Source organism: Bos indicus x Bos taurus, unplaced genomic scaffold (assembly GCF_003369695.1).
Source record: "Bos indicus x Bos taurus breed Angus x Brahman F1 hybrid unplaced genomic scaffold, Bos_hybrid_MaternalHap_v2.0 tig00001093_arrow_arrow_obj, whole genome shotgun sequence".
In the NCBI taxonomy this organism is placed as follows: domain Eukaryota; kingdom Metazoa; phylum Chordata; class Mammalia; order Artiodactyla; family Bovidae; genus Bos; species Bos indicus x Bos taurus.
The window spans coordinates 34935-60101 of NW_020867367.1; the positions used below are offsets into that span (position 1 = coordinate 34935).

The following is a 25167-nucleotide window of genomic DNA, read 5'->3' on the forward strand; positions in this document are numbered from 1 at the left end:
AGAATTAGATACTTAGATGTATTTGAGTGTGAAAGCAAAACTTTAAAACTTTTAGAAGAAAATATAGGAATAGGGAAGGATTTTTTAAAAAAGACACAAAAGAGCTAACCTAAAAAGATGAGTAAATGTAACTACCTAAGAATTAAATCTGTTTATTAAAAGACACTATAAGAAAGTAAAAAGATAAATATAAAAAACCTGATAATTATAACACCTATAACAAAAAATTAAAATTCAGAAAAGAAAAAAGAACACATGCAAATCTGTAAGACCATCAATAATACATTAAAAATGGGTACAAAATACAAATATTTCAAAGAAAAAACATGATCAGAGATGTTCAGCATCATTAGAAATCAAGGGACAGCAAGGCTTTCCTCGTGGTTCAGTGGTAAAGAATCCGCCTGCCAGTGCAGGAGACACAGGTTCAACCCCTGGTCCAGGAAGATCCCAGAGCAGTAGAGCAACTAAAACCCATCTGCCACAACTAGAGAGCCTGTGTGCCACAATTACTGAGCCTATGCTCTGGAGCACAGGGATGGCAACTCCTGAAGCCCACACACCCTAAAGCCTGTGCTCTACAACAAGAGAAGCCTCCGCAATGAGAGAAGCCGCACAACACAACTGGAGAGTAGCCCTCCACTCCCCACAACTAGAAAAAAACGCCCCACAGTAATGAAGACCCAGCAAAACCGAAATAAATTTTTTTTTTTAAATCAAGGAACTTACAAATGAAGACTATAATGATTTATCATTTAAAACCCATTAAACTGCAAAAACAAAATCGGCAAAATCAATGTCACAATATACATCAAAGGTAACTATTATATCCTGTTAGTGGTATAAATCATTAAAACTACTTTGGAAAATAATTTAACATTATTTTGTGAAACTGAGCATACCCTGCAACCCAGCAATTTTACTCCCACGTGTACTCCAGAGAATCTCTTCATTTTTACTCCACAACACGACAAATGCTCCTGGCAATAAGGGTTAGATTAGCAAAGGCCTGGCAACAACCCAAACTCCATCTACCAGAAAATGGATACATTACGGTATATTTCCACAACAGAATTCTGTACAGCACTGAAAATGCATAAACCATAGCTATAAGCAACTTAATAAAAGCAAAACAAAACAAAATCATTTTTTAAGAAAAGCTAAAAAAGTGATACACTTTCCAAAATTATTTTTTTAAAGGCAGAGATAGGAAAAATCTGTGTCAGCAGTTACGGGGAGTGGGGATGACAAGTGATTGAGATGAGGAGGAGCATCTCAGTGGACAGTAGTTAGTGATAATGGTAGAGTTCTCAGATTGGGTATGGGGGTGGGATCATGATGCTCGTTAATATTAATATGCCTTATAACTTAATTTCGTAATTTAAGTAAGCATGCTTTACTTAACATACATACATATATTTTTCTATTCTCTGCTAGGTATGAAATACATTAAAAAAGTTAAAAGGGAGTGGTAAGACTAAATTATGCTAGTTGATACTGATTGCAGTAGGAACCAAATCCCCAGTACTTACTGGTCAAGGGTCTTATAATAGATGTCCAGATCCTTGTTCACAAGCTCTGTTGTTCTCATAATAATCATCATTTCCCTGTACTTTTCCTCAGCATCCCGAAATTGAGGTTCTCGAAGTTCTTTCTTAAAATGAATAATTTCTTCCTCATAACCTTTCTGTCGTCCTATTGCCAAACTGTGATTTCTTTTTATATTGTCTATTTTTTCTTCCAACTTCTGATGTTCACTAGGAGGGAAAATAACAAATGAGGACCATTTTTAGATTTTAGCAGCCTACAGTAGAAAAGCCCGATTTCTTCAGCTAGATCAATAAACCATCCTCTTTGCAGCCAGAATACAGTCTTCCCTTGCTTTTTCTTTACGGCTTCAGTACCACAGAAAACTTTCTTCTTTTCACGTCTCTGAAGCATCCAGGTTTCTAAATAGCTGATTTGTGTGTGCTGAATAAAGTACTCTCATAACACGTGAACACTGAAAAAGTTCCTGATGTTTACACATTAACCTAAGTAAAGTACTTCTGGCGATTAATATTGCAAGTTTACGAACTTCTCATTGTGAACTAAGTGCACAACTCTGAGCAGTTACTAACAGGTTTCATCAGTTTGTTCACAGTATGTTAGACAAAATAAAATTTTATCTCAAACTATTAATTTATGCAGTAATACTACTAATAGTTTATTTTCCTCTATGAAAACAAAATTTCTCTTACATAAGTATAAAAAGCATCACACTGATCAAAAAGTAAAATACTTAAACTTTTATCATAACTTGGTAGGTAATGCAGATTTTAACATATGCTTTAAAAATTTTCATTCAACAATTACTTATTAAATGTCCTCTTATTTGCCAAGCACGCCTCTCAAGTTTATGAATATACTTAAAGAACTGGCCTGATTTCTGTTTTGTTGACACTGCTGTTGTGTCCTGGTTGAAGACAGGTTTGAAAAAGAGCAGTTGTGCTTAGCAGTCTGAATGAATGTGAAAAGCACTTTTATGTGCCAATTACAGAAGGAATTATAAAAATATCTGATTTTGGTCTTTAGTAGCAAGGAATATACGGTTTCATTTAAAGGCTTTTTCTATAAGCTTTCCCCCCGCCCAACTTGGCACCAAGAGCACCAACATTACAATGTTAAATAGTGCAGCCTGGAAGCTAGGATATCTGGGTCATGTTCCTGGCTTTCATTCTAATTTCCTATTATCTTTTTTTTCTGGGTCTCAGTGTCCTAATGCATAAAAAACAAACAGGCTGAAAGATAAAGAGCTCTTCTAGTTAAGTCTTATTTCCTTGATATATGAGATTGAAAATGGCCAAACTAAGAGAACTTACAATAACACAGGAGTAAATATTTGTTAGGTTTTAATAACTAAATTAAATTTCAATTTATTATATCTTTCAGAAAAACATAAGCATTCTTTGATCCAGATTTCTTTGTGAAGTCAAGAAGAAAAATGAAAATTCCATAAGGAATGGCTGAATGAATGAGTATATCTAACCAGCTGAGGTGGGACCAAAAACTCTGGCTAGTACAACCTTTAACACCAGACTAATGCCTCAGCATCAACCAGCTTCCTACAGAATTCCTAAGGCAAAGAAACCAAGAATAAAATCTTTTCTGCTGTAGCAGGAAGATAGCAACTATAGTAAGTACCAACAAAACCAGATGAAAGAAGAATCTAATTAATCAAAGGCTCTGGCTGGCACATAATTATACCCGGGACCATGTACAATGGGTCACCAAGGACAAAGAACTGGCTGTAGCTCCACTAGCAATTACAGAATGTGTAAGCACTGACCCAGGCAGGGTTCAGAGGCCAGACAGTCTTTCTATCATTAACTTGTGAAGCAGGCTTGCTAAAGTCTGTGAAGTAGGTATTTTTAATACTGGCTATCACTGCATAGTTACAATGTGACTATAAATTCTGTGTTACTACTTCTTCAGTAATTTGGTTTATAAAGCCATTAAACATATTTGTATGCAAGTGCCCACCTTCTTTCAAGTTTGAAAGGACACTTCGGCCACAGGTTTAAATTCTTTAAAAAAAAAAAAAATGCATTGAATATATTTCACATGTCAATAATAAGGACCTTTATTTAAACTAAATATTTTTAAAAACGTACTTTTTCATTTGTAAAACCTGCATTTGACCCATTTCCTTCAAATGTTGTTTTCTTTCTTCTTCAACTTCTTTTAGTTCTTCATTTCTTTTTCTTAAAGTAAGGTTATCCTGTAGCCACCTTTCTTGTATCTAAATGTAAATATTAAATTCATTAACAAAAACAATCAAGTTACCAACATGTGATTCATAGCAGGTAACTGGCAACAGGCAGTTACCTGCTATGAATTCTGAGTCTAATGAGTCTAATTCTGCCTTAGACTCACGTGTAACTCGGCAGAGGGAGAAGCCAGTGTAAAGGGACCTCCAGGCCTAGACAAATCTGGAAGGCCCATATACACACAAAACAGACATTTAAATGATGAGAGAAAACGCTACAACTAGATCTTCAGTATTTCATACCTAGGCCCCATAGGATCATCTTTCCTAAGAACCTCAAAATGGAGCCCACTGATCTAAGAGATACAAGAGAGCAAGACTACTATCGAAGACTCCCCCACTTTTTTTCCCTAGTTGTATTTGTCTACTAACATGTGCCAAGACCATTATATACTGTATGTCCGATAAGATCTTTACCTTCAAGCTGACAAGGCAGTAAGAAATTTCACAAAAATAGTATGTCTATATACTTGAAGACATTTTTTTCTGGCCACTGAATGGAACTGAAAAACTTTAAATTTAGCTGTTCTTGTTGAGTAGTTTTGTCCTTAAAAAGCAACCATTAAATCATCTGGTGGCAGCAGCACCACAATTATTTCAGTAGTTTCCCTGGTGATTATAATGGACTATGTTGTCAAGAGATGAACAGAATACAATTTATAAGTTGACTCTTTGCAGCTTAGGGAGAAAAAGTCTTCCTGCAAAAAAATGGTGGCTTGGCCCAAAAGAGCCTGAATATAAAAAATTTACCTTAAGTTTGGAGTCAGGCCTTTTCAAAGAAGACCCTTCTACAGCAACCTGAGAAAAACTCAGTGTGGAGGGAAGTGGGGGTGAGGGGAGGAGGCAGATCTTTGATAACATTTTGTTGCCAAAGTAATGACACCAGAGTCACCACGGTTTTGGGAAGTGGGAGATCAGAAGGGAAGCCACTTCTCTCACATGCATAATGTTCACATCCAATCCTGCCCATCTATAAATCACTATTCCGAGTTTTGCTGGTTTTTTTTTTTTTTTAACTTCATTAAGGCTCCTTTCAGTCTTCCTAGAACTAATAATGTAAATTATACATATCTATTAAAGGCATCATTATAAGCTAGAGACGACGAAAATGATATAGTTGTAAACTACCTTTTGTTGCCAAGGCAACCTAATGTACCACCACAGCTGCTATGACTCCCTAAGATTCTTCCATGGGGGACTATGCTTATACTTCTTCCTTATTAGGAACAAAAGAATGTGGCATTGCTTGCTTTTATCTAACAGAACAATGGAATTTGCTTTCATGAATACCTGAAAGGATTCTCTGAAGGGCTATCACATTCTTAGGTGAGACTGATTTTTTGCGTGAAATAATGTTCCTGGTCTGTTAGCCTGCATGGTCACCAGAAAGCTAGAGATTTCTTTCTTTCAGGTCAGCTTCTGATTGCTTTTTCATTCAGGAAGACAGTATACAGCACAGTAGTTAAAGAGTATATAGGCTTTGAAGTCAGGTATACCTAGGCTCAGATCTCAGCATTGCAACTTTCAAACAGGATGACTCGGGCAAACTAGTTTAAATTCTCTGAGCCTCAGTTTACTTGTAACATAGGGATAATAATACCACCTGTCAAGAGAATTACTTTGAATATTAAAATAGTTATCGTATATAAAAAGTACTAAATACAGTGCTTAGCTCAATAAGCTAGTGAAATATTTTTTGGGTCCAATCTGTGCTGTACTTTAAGCAGTAAAAATTCCAGTTACAGTCTTCAAAATATAAAATATCAGAGGAAGGAGATAAAGTATCAGAGAAAACTAGATGCAGTCATAAAACTGTTTTTCCATTATACTAGCAATTTGACAATGTAGGGTCAACTTCGACTCTGTTACTTTTATGACCTTTGGCAAGTCAGGTCACCTCCAGTTTCCTTCATCTGAAAAATGAGGAAGATTATTAAACTTCCAAATTTTTAAATTCTGTGGAGTAAATTAACAGGGCTTAAGTACATAAATATGCTGTTAGGTTCTTCAACTGTTTGATAGTAATCCCAATCACTCAGTTCAGAGAGTAGTTAATGCATAGGGTTTGCCACCTAAAGGAAACATGAAAATTAGCTGCATTACAGGTACCTGTGATAGAGTCATATGCTGAATAAACTACATTCCAAAATTCACCAAAAGTCTAGTTGGGGAAAATGTCACTTATAGAGCAATTTCCTGAAAGCTATACAGTGCTCTGACTCAGGAATTGATATATAGTTAATGGGATACATCGGAACCCCTGAGGACCTTTAACAATACATGCCTCTGCCCATGCCCCAGAGGTTCTGATTTACTGATGTGGAATGGAGACAGATGTGTATTTTCAATAACCCAGGTGATTTATTTTTTTTAATTGAGGTGTAATTCATACACCATAAAATTTGCCACTTTAAAGTGTACAATTCAGTGGTTTTGGTGTATTCATAAAGTGCTAATTCCAGCACATTTTATTGCCCCCCCCAAACTCCACACCCATTAGTAGTCACTCTCTATTCCCTTTTCTCTCCTTCCCAAGCAACACTAATCTGTTTTCTGCCTCTATGATTTGCCTATTCTACACATTTCATGTTAATAGAATCATACAATATGGTCTTTTGTGACTGACTTCTTTCATTCAAGCATAATGCTTTCAAGGTTTGTCCAGATTAGAGCATCTGTTATTTCCTTACTTTTAATGGTTGAGTAATATTCCATGAGGACTTCCCTGGTAGCTCAGACGGTAAAGCGTCTGTCTACAATGCGGAAGACCTGGGTTCGATCCCTGGGTCGGGAAGATAACCTGGAGAAGGAAATGGCAATCCACTCCAGTACTATTGCCTGGAAAATCCCATGGACAAAGGAGCCTGGTAGGCTACAGTCCATGGGGTCACAAAGAGTTGGACACAACTGAGTGACTTCACTAATATTCCATGACGGTTAATTTTATATGTTAACTTGACACCACAGGGTGCCTAGACACTGGTCAAACATTATTCTGTCTATGATTCTGGGTGAGATTAAAATTTAAATTGGTAGACGGAATAAAGCAGACTGCCCTTCCTAATGTGGATGGGCCATATCCAGTCAACTAAAGACCTGAACAATCATCCTGCCTGACTGTATGAGCTGGGATGGTGTTTTTTTTTTCCCTGTCTTCATATTTAAGGTGAAACCTTGGCTCTTCTTGGATCGAGAGAATATTTTAGCTCTCCTAGTTCTCAGGCCAGAACTACACCATCAACTCTCCTAGGTCTCCAGCTTGCCAACCACAAATCTTGGGAATTCTCAGCCTCCACAATCACTTGAGTTAATTCCTTACGATAACTATCTTTGTCTATATCTTTATCTGTATTTATCAGTCTCTTATTGGTTCTGTTTCTCTGGAGATTCCTGGCAAATATATATGAATATACCACATTCTGTTCATCCATTCATCAGGTGATAACCACTTTGGGCTGTTTTCCATATTTTATGCAAATATATTGGAGCGGGCAATGGCAACCCACTCTAGTACTCTCGCCTAGAAAATCCCATGGATGAGAAGCCTGGTAGGCTGCAGTCCGTGGGGTCGCTAAGAGTCAGACACGACTGAACGACTTCACTTTCACTTTTCCGTTCATGCACTGGAGAAGGAAGGCAACCCACTCCAGTGTTCTTGCCTGGAGAATCCCAGGGACGGGGGAGCCTGGTGGGCTGTTGTCTATGGGGTTGCATAGAGTCAGACATGACTGAAGTGACTTAGCAGCAGTGGCAGCAGCTTGCAAATATATATTTTAAGTTCTTGGTTATATACTTAGGAGTGGGGAAAACCCATGTGATTTTGATAGGTGCCTATAGCTAACTCCAATACTTTGGCCACCTCATGTGAAGAGTTGACTCATTGGAAAAGACTCTGATGCTGGGAGGGATTGGGGGCAGGAAGAGAAGGGGACGACAGAGGATGAGATGGCTGGATGGCATCACCGACTCGATGGACGTGGGTTTGGGTGAACTCCAGGAGTTGGTGATGGACAGGGAGGCCTGGCGTGCTGCGATTCATGGGGTCGCAAAGAGTGGGCGACTGAACTGAAATGAACTGATAGCTAACTTTTGCTCTCCAAACACTCTAACGTTTATTTTAGGCTCCAAGCATACCACCTTCTACAGAACCTTCCTCAGGGGATAATAAAGGTACTGAAACATACTGTAAAAAAAAAAAAGGCCTCATGAAGTTTGTTGAAGACCTGGTTTCCATTAATCTATACAGTGTCTTCCTTTCTTTCCATGAATGCCTACAGAGACATTTTTCTCTGGTCTCAGTCCAAGAAACTGGTTTGTTTTTAGTTTTGAGACAATGTGAATCTTAATTATGACTTTCTCTTTTCATGTGACTACTGAGATCTTCAGCAAGCATATCAGATTTCATGGCCTACATTTTATATACTTAGTACTCTCCTGCTTCACTGCCTTCTTCTTATCCTTATTTCTACACTGTTTCATTTTCTCATTATTACTTAGCATTGCTTTATGTAAATAATTAGTAAACAACTTCTAAAACAAGGTAGGTTATAAAAGTAAACTAATTTAGTCACATCTACTAAATTTAGACCATCAACTTGAAAAGGGTCACAGACTGGTATTATCTTAATTATCTCTATATAGTTGTATGGACTTTATTTATAGATTGTGATCTTAAATAGAAAACACACATAATAAGCTAATGGTAACTATTATACATGCAACATGAATTTATATAGCATTTATTAGATAGCAGAGATTCGATTTACCTCTGACTGATACTCATATGGGAAGGACTGATGCTGAAGCTGAAACTCCAATACTTTGGCCACCTGATGCGAAGGTCTGACTCATTTGAAAAGACCCTGATGCTGGGAAAGATTGAGGGCAGGAGGAGAAGGGGACGACAGAGGATGAGATGGTTGGATGGCATCACCGACTCAATGAACATGAGTTTGGGTAAACTCTGGGAGTTGGTAATGGACAGGGAGGCCTGGCATGCTGTGGTTCATTGGGTCACAAAGAGTCGGACACGACTGAGCGACTGAACTGAACTGATACTCATATTTAACATTCCTGGCACTATGGCCAGAGAATCTGTAGATATGGCTAATCTTTAAAGAGATTTTAACCATTATTTATAACCAAGTGTTTAAAGCATTCAAACATCAAATTTTGTTCAAAACAGCAAGAACAGAGAAATGGTATAGTTTTTAAGGATATTAACCATTATGTTCATATAAGACATGTTGAAAATTTTCTTCTCAATGTGATTTTAATTATACAGTAGAAATTAACTTCTTTAATAGAGAAAGCAAATAAAGGAATCAAATGAAAAACAATATAGTCTACTTACAACATTTAAGAATAACATAGAGAAGTGAGACTGTCAATTGTCAGCAGGGGAGGGAGACTTTTATGTTTTTATGTTTAAATTTTTACCAAGGAAGTCTCTTACTGAAAACAAAAAAGGAAAGAAGAAATCACGATGTTATTAGAATTGCTTTTCTCAGGGAACCCTCCTACACTGTTGGTGGGACTATAAATTGGTGCAGCCACTGTGGAAAAATGGTATGGAGGTTCCTCAGAAAATTGAAAACAATTACCATATGAACCAGCAATCCCACTCGTGGGCATACATCCCGATGAAATTATAATTCAAAAAGATACATGCAGCCCCACCTTCACAGCAGCACTATTCACAATAGCCAAGCCATGGAAGTAACCTAAACGTCCACTGACAGATGAATAAAGATGTGTACATACATATGGAGTATTGCTCAGCCATTAAAAAGAATGAAAATAACTATCTGCAGCAACATGGATGCCACTAAAGATTACACTACCTGAAGTCAGAAAAACAAAGACAAATACCATATGATATCATTTATATAGAGAATCTAAAATATGATACAAATGAACCTATGGTGGCACAGTGGTAAAGAATCCGCCTGCCACTACAGGAGATGCAAGAGACGCGGGTTCAATCCCTGAGTCAGGAAAATCCCCTGGAGAAGGAAATGGTAACCCACTCCAGTATTCTTGCCTGAGAAATCCCATGGACAGAGGAGCCTGGTGGGCTACATTCCATGGGGTCACAAAGAATCAGACATGATTGAGCATGCATGCACACACATGAAACAGAATCATGGACACAGAAAGACTAGTGGTTGCCAAGGGGGAGGGATGTGAGAGAGGCTGGGGACTGGGAGTTGGGATTAGCAGATGCAAACTGGTATACAGAGAATGGATAAACAACAAAGGCCTACTGTACAGCACAGGGAACTACATCGATATCCTGTGATAAACCATAATGGACAAGAATATGAAAAAGAGTGTGTATGTAATACATAACTGAGTCACGTCACTGTACAGCAGTAACTGACACAACATTGTAATCCAAATATAGTTCAATAAAAAAAAGAATACAATCAGAAAAAAAATGTTATGCTCAAAAAAATCACAATAACTTAAGTTACACCAAGTATACTTTTTTTAAATTTCCTTTTACAAATGAAAATGTCTCTTTTTATCATGCCACAGGAAAATTTGCTTTGTCTCTTAATAACGTAAAAGAGAAACATATTTTTTATATAAATATATACATAATAATTGCTTTTCCCTACTGTTTTCATATCTACTCAATGCAAGTATTGAAGAGTAAAAAATAAAGAAGATAAGAATGTTACTGGTATAAAAACCACCATAAATCATCAGCAAAAAAAGGACCTACCTTCTGTGTATCAATATCTTGTCTCATGATTCCCATTTCCTTATTAATCTTTTCTTTGTGTTTATCGCATTCACTTAGTTGAGCTATTACTTTATTAAGTTCAGTTTCTTTTTGCTACAAAAAAGAAAATTTAAGTATAAGAAATAAAAATATAAACAAATCATTTTAAATTATATTCAATTAAGTAGTTTTAATTACCTTCTTATAGTCATCTTTTCCATCTTGAATATAATTCTCAATGTCTTTCATGTAACTGTGAATATTTTTAACCTTCTCTTTGATTTCATTTATCTGTAGAAAAATGTTTATTAAATATTGGGCATAGGCATTTAGGAAGATTTATTTCCAAGGAATATCTTATATTAAGGTAACAAAAACTTAACAGGAGCATACAGTGAAACATGGGCTTGGAAGTTAGAAACGCTGGGTTCCAGTTTCCATCACTGACACATTTTATCTCAAATCAAATTTTATGACCTCCCTTTATTACCTATGGGATTAGATTAAAAGCTCTCAATTCTCAAACTTCTATTAATAGTTTAAATCAAGAAGCAAAATAATACCAAAAAAGTAAAATAATTTACAATTAATCCTTATTTAAAAAAGATTATGTCACAAATATCATTTTATCATGCTTTTAATTTCATGTGAAATATCAGTGTCCAACTTGGTGCTTTTAATATAATAATTAAAAAAATGTTTTTGATTAATATATAATAAACAAAATCTTACTTTATCTTGTGCTATTCTGTGGCTTGTATTTTTTTTGTTGATTAATTCTTCTTTCTCCTGCTGAAATTTTTCCAGTGTTGTTTCCAAAGGGCTTAGCTGCTCTTTAGCATCCTAAAGATATAAAAAATATAAGACCTTATATAATAGCATTACATTATCATATTTCACACTTCATAGTTATAATAAAACCACTTTCTATGTACCAGGCTTTAAAAATCATTTAAAAGATTAAATCATTCATTTGCTCCTTTCAACAACCCTATGAGAAAAGTACCATTATTTTCATGCTAAATTTCAGATGAGCACAGAAATGATTTGTCCAGGGTCCCCTAAACCAGTAAACGAAGGAGCCAGGATTCAAATCTCATTCAACTCCAGAGTCACTCTTTTAGCCACTATGCTATACTGTGTCCAGCAAGTATATATGCTATACTGACTTCTTTTTTTCTTTTCAAAATTTTAATTTTGTCTTGGGGTATAGCCAATTAACAATGCTGTGACAGTTTCAGATGAACAGGGAAGGGACTGAGCCATACATGTACATGTATCCATTCTCCCCCAAACTCCTCTCCTATCCAGGCTGCCATATAACACTGAGCAGAGTTCTGTGTGCTACACAGTAGGTCCTTGCTGGTAATCCATTTTAAATACAGTGGTGTGTACATGTATATCCCAAACTCTCTAATTATCCCTTTCCCTCATCCCTCCCCAGCCCGGCAACCATACGTTCTTTCTCTAAGTCTGTGAGTCTCCTTCTGTTTTGTAAGTTCATTTGTATCATTTCTTTTTAGATCACTGACTTGATTCTTAATCTATGCTATGTGCTTCCAGTTATGAGCATGTGGCTTCAGGTACACATTTTCCTGAGTTTGTAGGGGTCCATATCAGCTCTGTGTAACTGAAGAACAGGAAAGCTCTTTCAGTTCAGTTCTTTCTTTCACAGATGGAAATATGATCATAAAGGAACTTTTGACATTAAGCTTAGCTTGCTGAAGCTAAGTAGATATTTTATGGTAATTTTAAACCATACTAGTACATTGATGTAGGTGTGTCCTGACTTATTTTGGAAAGAAAGGGGTTTTCAAAAAACTTTTAATCAGAAGACCACATCATTTGGCCTTGCAACATCTCTATAGCATAATATAACCATTGTTCAAAACCCTGATCCTCAAAAGATCCTGAAGTACCTAGTGAATTCATAAAGGTAGAAACAATTGTTCAGAATTAGTTCAGTTGTGGTATATTTTATATTAGGAAGTGGTTAGGTATGGTAGGAAGTCCAATGTCTTACATATCATAAGATATATACCAGTAAATTAACTCTGTCTCCTTCTAACTGTATGAACTTGGACAAATCATGGGATATCTGGAAGTCTCAACTTCTTTTTCTATAAGAAGGAAATTTTGTCACATTTACCAAAATGATACACTGAATGCAAAATGAGATACAATAGTTTACATGTCACAATGTTTATTTTTTATAAAAAATAAAAAAGGTAGTACTACTATTTATACGATCCTCTAAGCCTCTGATATTCTGTAATCTAAAACTACTTAAGAAACATTTATAGTAACAACAGATTCAGTAATATACTTAGTTCTTACTGAATGTGCATGGTTATAAACCTAGATAAGACTATTTTTTATAAAACTGTTCAAAAATTTAATTGGCTGAGTCTTAGGTTTGATTGGGGGCTTCCCTGGTGGTTCAGCTGGTAAAGAATCCACCTGCAACACAGGAGATCTGGCTTCGATCCCTGGGTTGGGAAGATACCCTGGAGAAGGGAACAGCTACCTACTCCAGTATTCTGGCCTGGAGAATTCCACGGACTGTAGAGTCCGTGGGATCGCCAAGAGTCGGACATGACCAAGCGACTCTCACTTTCACTTTTTACTTAGGTTTGATTAAACTAGATGAGGGATGCCAATTAGGTTCCATTCCATGTGTCAACTCAGTGCCTGCTGATTGTAGTGGGAAGTACGCTGAAATTACATCTGGAATCAAAAGAGTGCTATGTCTGAGAGGCAGTAGCTGCCATCCATGTGGGATTTTTAGATAAGACAAATCTCCAGTACAAGTAGGAATCCTTATATGGAGTTAGCAGGCACCACCAGACCATCCCCAGTAATAGGAAGTTTACTACTTAACCAGGCAGCCAGTTCTTTCTTATTATGGCCAGTAAATCTTCTCCCAGAAGTCTTTTCCTATTAGTACAAGTTCTGTATACCATTTTGATTTGATTCTCACAATAACCATATTTTGGCCATTGTCCCAAAAAGAGCATTTCATATATCTGAACTAATTTTAAAAAACAAATATATATGAATGCTTTTACCTTTATTTCTCTGTGTAAGGACTGAACTTCAGTGGATAATTCCACAGTCTGTTCCTCTAGCTGCTGACGACGTTGTAAATTAGTGGATATCTGAAGTTTCTCTGATTTAAGTTCATTTGTTGTGCTTTTTAGGTGTTGAATCTGTTCCTGCTGGTCCTGTATAAGCTTACGGTTCAATTCTATCTTACTAGAAACTGCATGAGAACACATCCATACAGTGATTAGTGGAAGGGCACAGAAAATACTACAAGTAACATCTTTCCCGTTTATAGGTCTGTGGCATTCACAAAGGCTGAGTTTCTGTGGGTTCCACCCACTGCAAGAAAAATGCCAGAACAATTTATCCAGCTCCCAAACCCGCCTGCTGCCCCAACAGCCATGCGTGAGCTCACAGGACAGGTATGACTGAGAAAGAGAACAGCTTATCTATTATTTGGGGTTTCCTTGTGGCTCAGCTGGTAAAGAATCCGCCTGCAATGCAGGAGACCTGGGTTCAATCGCTGGGTTGGGAAGATCCCCTGGAGAAAGGAAAGGCTACCCACTCCAGTATTCTGGCCTGGAGAAATCCATGGACTCTATAGTCCATGTGGTCACAAAGAGCTGGACATGACTGAGCGACTTTTACTTTCCATCTATTACTAATTATTTAAAAGTTCCTATTATTCAAAGTCTGTTCTGGACAGAAAGGAAACAAAGAAGTGATGCTTTTGAGAAAAGAAAGTGACTATACCATTGACTGGAAGACTGTTCCTTGTCCACATAATAGTTATAAAATTAGTGGTAAAAACCATATGCTTGGAATGTTGAAGTCTTTATAAAGAAACACACTCTATTACCTGTATCTAATTTGTGTTGTTTTTCTTGTTTTTCCTGGTTTACTTGCTGAACACTTCGATCCAAATCTAGTCCTTGGAGTTTAGCTGCTTGCTGTGCAATTTTTCTTTCAACATCTTTTAGTTCCATCTTAAGAATAAATAAAAGTTATTTCCTTTAGGAAATTTATGGCATTATCAGTATTCAAAATCTTTAAAAATTAACTGCTTTTAATTATTTTAAAAATCTAATTTGTAACTGTTCTCAGACGTAATTTTAACAAATTTTAATACAATAAAAATGAAATTATTTTTATGCTTCAGTCAGTCAGTTCAGTTGCTCAGTTGTATCCAACTCTGCGACTCCATGGACTGCAGCATGCCAGGCTTCCCTGTCCACCGCTAATACCTGGAGCTTGCTCAAACTCATGTCCATTGAGTCGGTGATGCCATCCAATCATCTCATCCTCTGTCGTCCCCTTCTTCTCCTGCCTTCAATCTTCCCCAGCATCAGGGTCTTTTCCAGTGAATCAGTTATTCACATCAGGTGGCCAAAGTACTGGAGTTTTGGCTTCAGCATCAGTCCTTCCAATAAATATTCAGGACTGATTTCCTTTAAGATTGACTGGTTTGATCTCCTTGCAGTCCAAGGGACTCTCAAGAGTCTTCTCCAACACCACAGTTCAAAAGCATCAATTCCTCGGCACTCAGCTTTCTTTATAGTTCAACTCTTGCATTCATACATGATTACTGGAAAAACTACAGCTTTGACTATACAGACCTTTGTCAGCAACGTAACATCTCTGCTTTTGAATATGCTGTCTAGGTCGGCCATAGCTTTTCTTCCAAGCAGCAAGCGTCTTTTAATTTCAGGCTGCAGTCACCATCTGCAGTGATTTTGGAGCCCAAGAAAATAAGGTCTCTCACTGCTTCTCCATCTATTAGCCATGAAGTGATGGGACCAGATGCCACGATCTTAGTTTTTTGTATGTTGAGTTTTAAGCCAGCTTTTTCACTCTCCTCTTTCACTTTCATCAAGAGGCTCTTTAGTTCTTCTTCACTTTCTGCCATAAGCGTGGTGTCATATGCTTATCTGAGGTTATTGATATTTCTCCTGGCAATCTTGATTCCAGCTTGTGCTTCATAGAGCCCGGAATTCCTCATGATGTAATCTGCATATAAGTTAAATAACAGGGTGACAGTATACAACCTTGACGTACTCCTTTCCCAATTTGGAACCAGTCCATTGTTCAATGGCCGATTCTAACTGTTGCTTCTTGACCTGCATACAGATTTCTCAGAAGGCAGGTAAGATGGTCTGGTATTCCCATCTCTTTCAGAATTTTCCACAGTTTGTTGTGATCCACACAGTCAAAGGCTTTGGTGTAATCAATAAAGCAGAAATAGATGTTTTTCTGGAATTCTCTTGCTTTTTCGATGATCCAACGGATGCTGGCAATTTGATCTCTGGTTCCTTTGCCTTTTCTAAATCCAGCTTGAACATCTTGAAGTACAGGGTTCAGGTACTGTTGAAGCCTGGCTTGGAGAATCTTGAGCATGACTTTGCTAGCAGGTGAGATGAGTGCAATTGTGCAGTAGTTTGAGCATTCTTTGGCATTGCCTTTCCTTGGGATTGGAATGAAAACTGGTCTTTCCCAGTCCTGTGGCCACTGCTGAGTTTTCCCAATTTGTTGGCATATTAAATGCAGCACTTTCACAGAATCATCTTTTAGGATTTGAAATAGCTCAACTGGAATTCCATCACCTCCACTAGCTTTGTCCCTAGTGAAGCTTTCTAAGGCCCACTTGACTTCACATTCCAGGATGTCTGGCTCTAGGTGAGTGATCATACCATTTTCATTATCTGGGTCATGAAGATCTTTTTTGTATACTTCTTCTGTGTGTTCTTGACACCTCTTCTTAATATCTTCTGCTTCTGTTAGGTCCACACCATTTCTGTCCATTATTGTGCCCATCTTTGCGTGAAATGTTCCCTTGGTATCTCTAATTTTCTTAAAGAGCTCTCTAGTCTCTTAATTTTATGCTTAAGTTAATTTAAATGATGAAAATAAAGGCACCTTCCCAGGTGGCTCAGTGGTAAAGAATCTGCCTGCCAATGCAGGAAACAAGAGACGCGGGTCTGATCCCTGGGTCGGGAAGATCTGTGGAGAAGGAAATGGCAATCCACTCCAGTATTCTTGCCTGAAAAAATTCCCATGGAGAGAGGAACCTGGTGTGCTACAGTCCATGAGGCCACAATGAGTCAGACCCAACTGAGGATGCAAATTAAAGGAAGCAGACTGAAAAAGAAAAATAAACATAATTCTCCTAACTTATAGATAAAAAGAACTAAACTCAGAAATGTAAGTTAAGCAGTTACTCCCTAAAACTACCTGAAATTCAGAATACGGAACTCTAAACACAATCTGTACCTGAACACTAGCTACTGAAACACTCACACGTCATTTTCAAACCACCATGAAACAAGTTTTATTCTGCGTTAAACTGCAGTAACTGTACCTGGAGCCTCTCCATAATTGTAACATCTGTCAGACACACTTTAGCACTTTCTTCCTCTGGTATAATTGCACCCAAGAGTGTTTCCTGTTCTTCTATGTCATTCTTGAGGCGCTGTATGTCTCTGTTCACATTCTGCAGTTTGTTTCTTAATTCTGGTATTTCCTTCTCCTTCAAATCAATTATGCTTTGCCTTCACAGAAAACACAATTAAAAATAAACAATGTAACGTTTCTTCATAAGGAAATGGAGGTTACATATTTTTTGGCAAGAATACCATAGAAGTGATGTTGTATCCTTCTCAGGGCATCTTTAGTGGGCACATGATGTCAGTATGTTACTCTTACTTAGAAAAGACAGTGTCAGCCAGATTTATCCACTGTAAAGTTACTATTTTTCTCTATGTAATCAATAAATATCTAGGAGAAATACACTGAAGACAATGTAAACATTCTGTTTTTCCTCAAACCTTTGTCCACTGATTTTATTACCTATTGAGAGATCTTCATAGCAACAATTTTACCATGCTGTCTGACAAATAGAAAGATATTTTACAAATTACCAGACCATACTCATCAGAAGTGTCAAGATCATGAAAGACAAAGAACTATGGTAGACCACACAAGAGCCTAAGGACAAATATTAATAACAAGCATAATACATGCAATGTGGAGATCCTAAGTTGGATCCTGAAATAGAAAAGGGATATTAACAGAAAGACTGCTAAATCTCAAATGTGGTTTGTAGTTTAATAGAATTATACCGAAGTTAATTTCTTGATTTTGATAGCCATATTATGGTAACATAAATTGTGAACATCAGGAGAAACAGAGTGAAGGATATATGTGAACTCTCTGTACTATCTTTGTAAATTTTCTTTAAGTGTAAAATTACAGAATAAAAAGTTTTAAAAGTTTAAAACTTAAAAAAAAAAAAACTTTAAACATTAAAAAAATGAAGGATGGAAGAAAAGAGGAAGGAAGGAAGGAAACCACTCAGTCAAATGCTACATGGGTTTATGGTACAAAAGCTGTTGAACCCACTTTACTACTGCTACTCTAGCTGATGAGTTATCACCCCCGTGGCAGGTACTGGCCCCAAACCTGTTTTTGTTAATACCTCGGAAACAACAACACTTGTATTTAATCTGAAAAATAAAAAGCTATTAAGCTTATTTCAGAAAAGTTTTAAATTCTTAATCAAAATCAAATTAGTATGATAAATTAAACTGATTTCTAATGAGAATCTTGTAATAAACTAGAAACTCAAGCATTAGCTATTACACTGTTATTACTTAATGATTTTTTAAGTCCACACTATGACCAAGAAAAGCCAATCAACCAATCTGTGGTGACAAAAGCCCTGTAATCTTTTATATCAGAGCAATGAAAAACTTTCCTGAATAAATATGAACGTATTCAGATTATGAATAAGTCATGCTCACATTATTTCTTGATGTTATGGACCAGAAGTTTGTCTTAAGTTATGTGCCCACTACCTAAAAAGTGACAAAGTTACAAAAGCCTAATGACAATCAAGCATTCACTTGACTGGGTCATCTTTGTGGAGAACTATAGGCATCCATTAAATTTTAACCCCATTTTTACATCTGCATACACACACATAGATGTGGTCTCTGTAAAAAAATAGCAGTAACACTATGACCAATAAAGGAGAAGGCAGTGGCACCCCACTCCAGTACTCTTGCTTAGAAAATCCCCTGGATGGAGGAGCCTGGTAGGCTGCAGTCCATGGGGTCACTAGAGTCGGACGTGACTGAGCGACTTCACTTTCACTTTTCACTTTCATGCATTGGAGAAGGAAATGGCAACCCACTCCAGTGTTCTTGCCTGGAGAATCCCAGGGACGGGGGAGCCTGGTGGGCTGCCGTCTATGGGGTCGCACAGAGTCGAATACGACTGAAGCGACTTAGCAGCAGCAGCAGCATGACCAATAAAAAACAGCAGAAGTAACACTATGACAGTTTCTGGGCCCAGGCCTTAACACATTTGCTCTTAGAATACTTTCTGTGGTAATCTAGCCACTATGCTTCCAAAAGCCCAAGACACAGGTGGAAGCCTCATGAAGGCATTCTGCGTGACAGCCCAGGTAAGCCTGTGGCCAACAGTCAGCATCACTGCCAACCGTATGAGTGAACCATCTGAATGCCCAGGCCAGCAGAGCCTCAGATGAGCTCTCAGCCAACAGTCAGCATCATCACCAGCCATATGAGTGAACTATACTGAATGTCCAGGCCAGTAGAGCCTTGAAATGACTGCAGCCAATATCTGACTGCAATTGCATGAAAATACTCCAAATAAGAACTACTTAGTTAAGCCCAATTATCCCACAGAACCATGGAAGATCATAATAAATCATTGTTGTGAGGTACCAAGTTCTGAGGGGGGTTTGTTATGCAGCTATAAACACAGTTACTACAGTTCTCATTCATTCAGCAAATAGTTACCAAACTTACAAAACACAAAGAATTATGGAGGCACAACAATGATTAAGATATATACCTTACTCTGACAAGGGGAGCTGTGTTGAGTGTTGATTTCTGCTCTTCATAATTTATCAGTTTAACACAGAACTACATGTACTTTCTACCAACTACTAATTTTATCTTTCACTTGATGTCTTTCTTTTTAAGATCCTGCCTTATTCCATTTCATTCTCAAATTATTGCTTTTGTCTCAATACGACATGCTCTCTGTAGCCCCTAATGATCTGGTTTTTATTCTTGATGATTATATTAGTTATCTATCGCTACATAACACAACACCCCAAAACTTAGCAGCTTAAAACACAATAGCACTTATTTCCCACAGATAGGAGGATTAGCTACTATCTGGGTATTTTTGACTCAGGGTGTGTTACTGAAGGTGCAGTCAAGCTGTGAGTTGCAGTCATCTGAAGGTATTACTGCTGGAGAATCTGCTTCCAAATGGTACATTCACTCATGTGGTTGTTCAAAAGCCTCAGGTCCTCACCAAGTGGGTCCCTCCAAAGGGCTGCTCACAACACAGCAGCTGGCTTCCCCCAGATCCAAGAGAAAGAAAAGGAGAGCAGGAAGCTACAGTGTCTTCTATAATCTGATCCTCGAAGGAACATGTGATCACTTCTGTTGTATTTTACTGGTTACACATCCTGGAACCCATCCTGGAACATGAGGGACAACCATGCAAGAATGTGAATGCCAGGAGGCAAGGATCGCTGGGGACCATCTTACAGGCTGGCTACCACAAAGCACATCTTCTTGCATCTTTCCTTCTCCTTTTCCTCGCACTCCTCTTCAGTTTTCCAAGTCAACATATCGTCCTTATTTTTTGCTTTTAGAGTTTTTCTCACTTTAATCTATTCAATGTAGGCTTTACAAATAGCTGTGAAAAGAGAAGTGAAAAGCAAAGGAGAAAAGGAAAGATATAAGCATCTGAATGCAGAGTTCCAAAGAACAGCAAGGAGAGATAAGAAAGCCTTCCTCAGCAATCAATGCAAAGAAATAGAGGAAAACAACAGAATGGGAAAGACTAGGGATCTCTTCAAGAAAATTAGAGATACCAAGAGAACATTTCATGCAAAGATGGGCTCGATAAAGGACAGAAATGGTATGGACCTAACAGAAGCAGAAGATATTAAGAGGAGGTGTAAAGACTACACAGAAGAACTGTACAAAAAAGATCTTCATGACCCAGATAATCACAGTAGTGTGTTCACTCACCTAGAGCCAGACATCCTGGAATGTGAAGTCAAGTGGGCTTTAGAAAGCATCACTAGAACAAAGCTAGTGGAGGTGATGGAATTCCAGTTGAGCTATTTCAAATCCTGAAAGATGATGCTGTGAAAGTGCTGTACTCAATATGCCAGCAAATTTGGAAAACTCTGCGGTGGCCACAGGACTGGAAAGGTCAGTTTTCATTCCAATCCCAAAGAAAGGCAATGCCAAAGAATGCTCAAACTACCGCACAATTGCACTCATCTCACATGCTAGTAAAGTAAGGCTCAAAATTCTCAAAGCTAGGCTTCAGCATTATGTGAACCGTGAACTTCCAGATGTTCAAGCTGGTTTTAGAAAAGGCAGAGGAACCAGAGATCAAATTGCCAACATTTGCTGGATCATCGAAAAAGCAAGAGAGTTCCAGAAAAACATCTATTTCTGCTTTACTGACTATGCCAAAGCCTTTGACTACATGGATCACAATAAACTGTGGAAAATTCTCAAAGTGATGGGAATACCAGACCACCTGACCTGCCGCTTGAGAAGCCTACATGCAGGTCAGGAAGTAACAGTTAGAACTGGACATGGAACAACAGACTGGTTCCAAATAGGAAAAGGAGTACGTCAAGGCTGTATATTGTCACCCTGCTTATTTAACTTAAATGCAGAGTACATCATGAGAAACACTGGGCTGGAAGAAGCACAAGCTGGAATCAAGATTGCCGGGAGAAATATCAATAACCTCAGATATGCAGATGACACCACCCTTATGGCAGAAAGTGAAGGAACTAAAAAGCCTCTTGATGAAAGTGAAAGAGGAGAGTAAAAAAGTTGGCTTAAAGCTCAACATTCAGAAAACGAAGATCATGGCATCTGGTCCCATCACGTCACAGGAAATAGATGGGGAAACAGTGGAAACAGTGGCAGACTTTATTTTTGAGGGCTCCAAAATCATTGTAGATGGTGATTGCAGCCATGAAATGAAAAGACACTTACTTCTTGGAAGGAAAGTTATAGCCAACCTAGATAGCATATTCAAAAGCAGAGACATTACTTTGCCAACAAAGGTCCATCTAGTCAAGGCTATGGTTTTTCCAGTGGTCATGTACGGATGTGAGAGTTGGTCTGTGAAGAAAGCTGAGCACTTAAGAATTGATGCTTTTGAACCGTGGTGTTGGAGAAGACTCTTGAGAATCCCTTGGACTACAAGGAGATCCAACCAGTCCATTCTAAAGGAGATCAGCCCTGGGTGTTCTTTTTGGAAGGACTGATGCTAAAGCTGAAAACTCCAATACTTTGGCCACCTCATGCAAAGAGTTGACTCATTGGAAAAGACTCTGATGCTGGGAGGGATTGGGGGCAGGAGGAGAAGGGGACGACAGAGGATGAGATGGTTGGATGGCATCACCGACTCAATGGACGTGAGTTTGAGTGAACTCCAGGAGTTGGTGATGGACAGGGAGGCCTGGCGTGCTGCAATTTATGGGGATGCAAAGAGTAGGACATGACTGGGCGACTGACTTGAACTGAACATTAGATTAATTTTCCTAAAACACATTTTTCAATAAATCCCTGAGGATGGCTCCCATCACCTAAAAGACAGAGGTGTAACTAGGAATGAACATAATGCAGCTCTGTCTTCCCTACTTATGGGAATCAGTCACTACAAACAGGTTCTCAACTCCAGATAATGTTTCTACTACAGCACATGTCTCACTCTTCCCTGTCCTTTATACACACTGGTCTAATTTCCCTCTCCCCTTTCCTTCTCTTAAATGAATCAAATCTATTTTTCTATGCTTTACAGTCTTCCTTCCCTCAAAATTCTGTAGTCCACTGGCTTCTTTCTTCCTAACTAATGCATTTGTTTGAACCAATTAAGTTCTTTATCAAGTCTAACTTTCTACATCTAATTCTGAGAGCTTTTTTCCTTACAAAGATCATCAGCTCCATGAAGGTCATGTCTTATTGGTCTCTGTGACCATTTTTGTGCTCTATGTTCTGGGAAATACCAAGGCAATCTTCACATACTTTCTGACTTGATTTTATTTATAAATAGACCATCATCTGGATTTCTTATAGAAGAGAGGGAAAAATAAACAATAGAAATCATCTATAATTCATTCTTTCTGGAAATGAGAAAAACATAAGTATAGTTTAAAATTCGTCTCTTAAGGGGGGGCTTTCCAGTACTTTAATTCTTCTGCTGGTTTTAGAAAGTGACACGTCAGCAAATAGTCTGAAAATTTAGATTTAAAAATTTCTGCCCTCAACCCAAGTCTCAGGAATGAAACTCATACACACACTCACACAGAGTAAAGAATGTATCACCATCCTGTGAGTAGTTTAAGAAACAAACTTATTTTGAAACAAAACAATTCTTTCTTATCACATAAATTAACACGAGAATAACATTCCGGCTTAGATTCCCGACTTTAACCTCTATTCATTCAACTCTTGCTTACTGAATACCACCCTATGCTAGGAGGTAGACAGGTTATCTCTTACAGTGCTGCTATACAGGCACGGTAACGGGAAATTGCTATTCTCACCTCATGGGCACCAGTCCCAGCATTTCATCACGCCGCTTTTCTTTTTTCTTTAACTCTGATTCTGTCGACTTGAGCTTATCTGGAGCAAGCCTCAGCTTGGACTGCAAATCACTGATGACTTCTTGTAATTCAGCTTCTGTCTGAAAACCTCTCTGACAGACAGGGCAACACGACTGGTTTTCATCCGTCAGCTGAGTAATGAATTGGGAATAAACTGCTGTAGCTCCGGCCAACATGGCTATTTAAAAACATATATATATATATATTCTCAGTGAGATGCACATAAAATATGGTTTTAATATATTTCTATCCTTTTCTGTAAATACATGATAGTCTTCTTGCTTTATAAACACACTATGAAAGAAATAAAAATTCTGACATTTAAATCTTCTCAAGGGTGCAATACATTCAGATTTATATATTTTCTGGTAACACAAAAAGTATAACAAAACTTATAGAGAGTGTTACGTGCCAGACACTATAATCTCATTTACTCCTCCCCAACATCCTGAGGCAATTATGTCCTCAGGTAATGAATCTGGAGTATAAAAAGTTTTAATAATCTGTCCAAAGTCATAAAGCAAGTAGGTTGTAGAACCAGAACTGAAAACTTGAGCCACCTGGCTCCAGCAGCAAGTTTTTAAATCTCCCATCCTTAATAGCTACCTGTGAACAAAAATTCAAAAACATGAAAATGCCCTGATAACGTAAAGATCGTAACTTACCCTCGTTGTTTTGACGATTTTTCAATTTCTTCTTTAAGTCTGTCCAAGTCACTTTCAAAATCCTGGCTGCCGCAGACATCAAACAATTTGTCTTCATAGCTGGACAACTGCTCTTCCTTCCTTTTTAGCTCAATATTTATATGATTTTTATTTTGCTCAGCTGAAGCTAGTTCCTTGCTAAAATAAGAAAATAGATTACAATTTTAAAATATGAGAAATGAATTCAAAGTGTGAAGGCAGATACAAGATAAACTCTGCCAGAAAATACTACAAAAGTCTGCTGTGACCAGGTGCTTTTTTTTTTTTTTTTTACAAGTCATGGCAACAGCCCACTACTGCCTGCACTCTAGCCCTACAGTACACTGACGCACTCTGGTCAGACGCTGGCTCCCAGAAAAATGTGTACAGACCGAATTCTGCTTGGTTTGAGGGGGATCATGTCTTAGATCTTGCATTAAGAACCTTAGCAAGGAGAACATGCTTCACAGATCTACTGGAGGGAGATTAGAAAAAAGGAGAGCATTCACTTAACTCTGTGTGAATCCTTTCAAAACTGTACTTCCATTCCTCCAGCAAAAAATGTCCCTTTGTTCCCTCTTTGTTGCTGTCATCCAGTGAGTTGACCAAAAGGTTCATTTGGTTTTAAAGTAAAAATAAAAGACATTTTTCATTTTCACCAAGAACTTTACTGAACAATGTATTCACTGTTTTGTTCCACTACCTTCTGCCATTTTCTAGGCAACTCTTAATTCCATCTTCCAAAACTTTATCTTTTTGAGCAAAGAACTAGTTGTTCCAGGTGCCTTTTATGGTCTTCCAAAGAACTGAAATTTTTTCCATTAAGAGAATTTCAGTTGGTCTAATTTGCAGCTGTACTTGTTGGAATTGTTTGGTTTTTTGGAAAGAGTTAATAGTAGAGGACTCACTTCCAATCCCACCATATACACAATATCAACTTCTTTGGATGAAGACTGGTCTTTGGTGTATGGTTGGTGGGTGTTCACTTTCCTTGACCCACGATCTCTTCCATTCCACATTATTGTACAGTATCCACTCTTCATTGCCTGTCACAATTTCTTTTAAAAATGGAACTTTTTTGTATGTTTAAGTAGAGAACTGCATGTGGAAATATGGTCAAGAAGGTTTTTTTCACTCAATTTATCTGGAAGCCAAACATCAAATCGATTAAACACAACCAAGCTGGTGCAAATGATTTTCAGAGCTCGATGTGGATATT

At 37.8% G+C, this 25167-nt stretch overlaps 1 protein-coding gene across 1 annotated transcript in view; it reads right to left on the bottom strand.

Annotated features, from left to right (window-relative positions):
- LOC113888702 (DNA repair protein RAD50-like) overlaps positions 1-24125 on the bottom strand; it is a 45806-nt gene extending 21681 nt beyond the window's left edge. Inside the window, exons 1-10 of the mRNA XM_027535729.1 lie at positions 23932-24125; positions 23206-23443; positions 16939-17128; positions 14443-14569; positions 13607-13800; positions 11271-11381; positions 10737-10829; positions 10539-10652; positions 3654-3781; positions 1533-1757 (exon numbers count right to left, since the gene is read on the bottom strand). Of these exons, the coding sequence (XP_027391530.1) occupies positions 1533-1757; positions 3654-3781; positions 10539-10652; positions 10737-10829; positions 11271-11381; positions 13607-13800; positions 14443-14569; positions 16939-17128; positions 23206-23441 (1418 nt within the window). The 5' untranslated portion in view covers positions 23442-23443; positions 23932-24125. The remainder of the gene's footprint in view (positions 1-1532; positions 1758-3653; positions 3782-10538; positions 10653-10736; positions 10830-11270; positions 11382-13606; positions 13801-14442; positions 14570-16938; positions 17129-23205; positions 23444-23931) is intronic.
- Positions 24126-25167: the final 1042 nt, after the last annotated feature.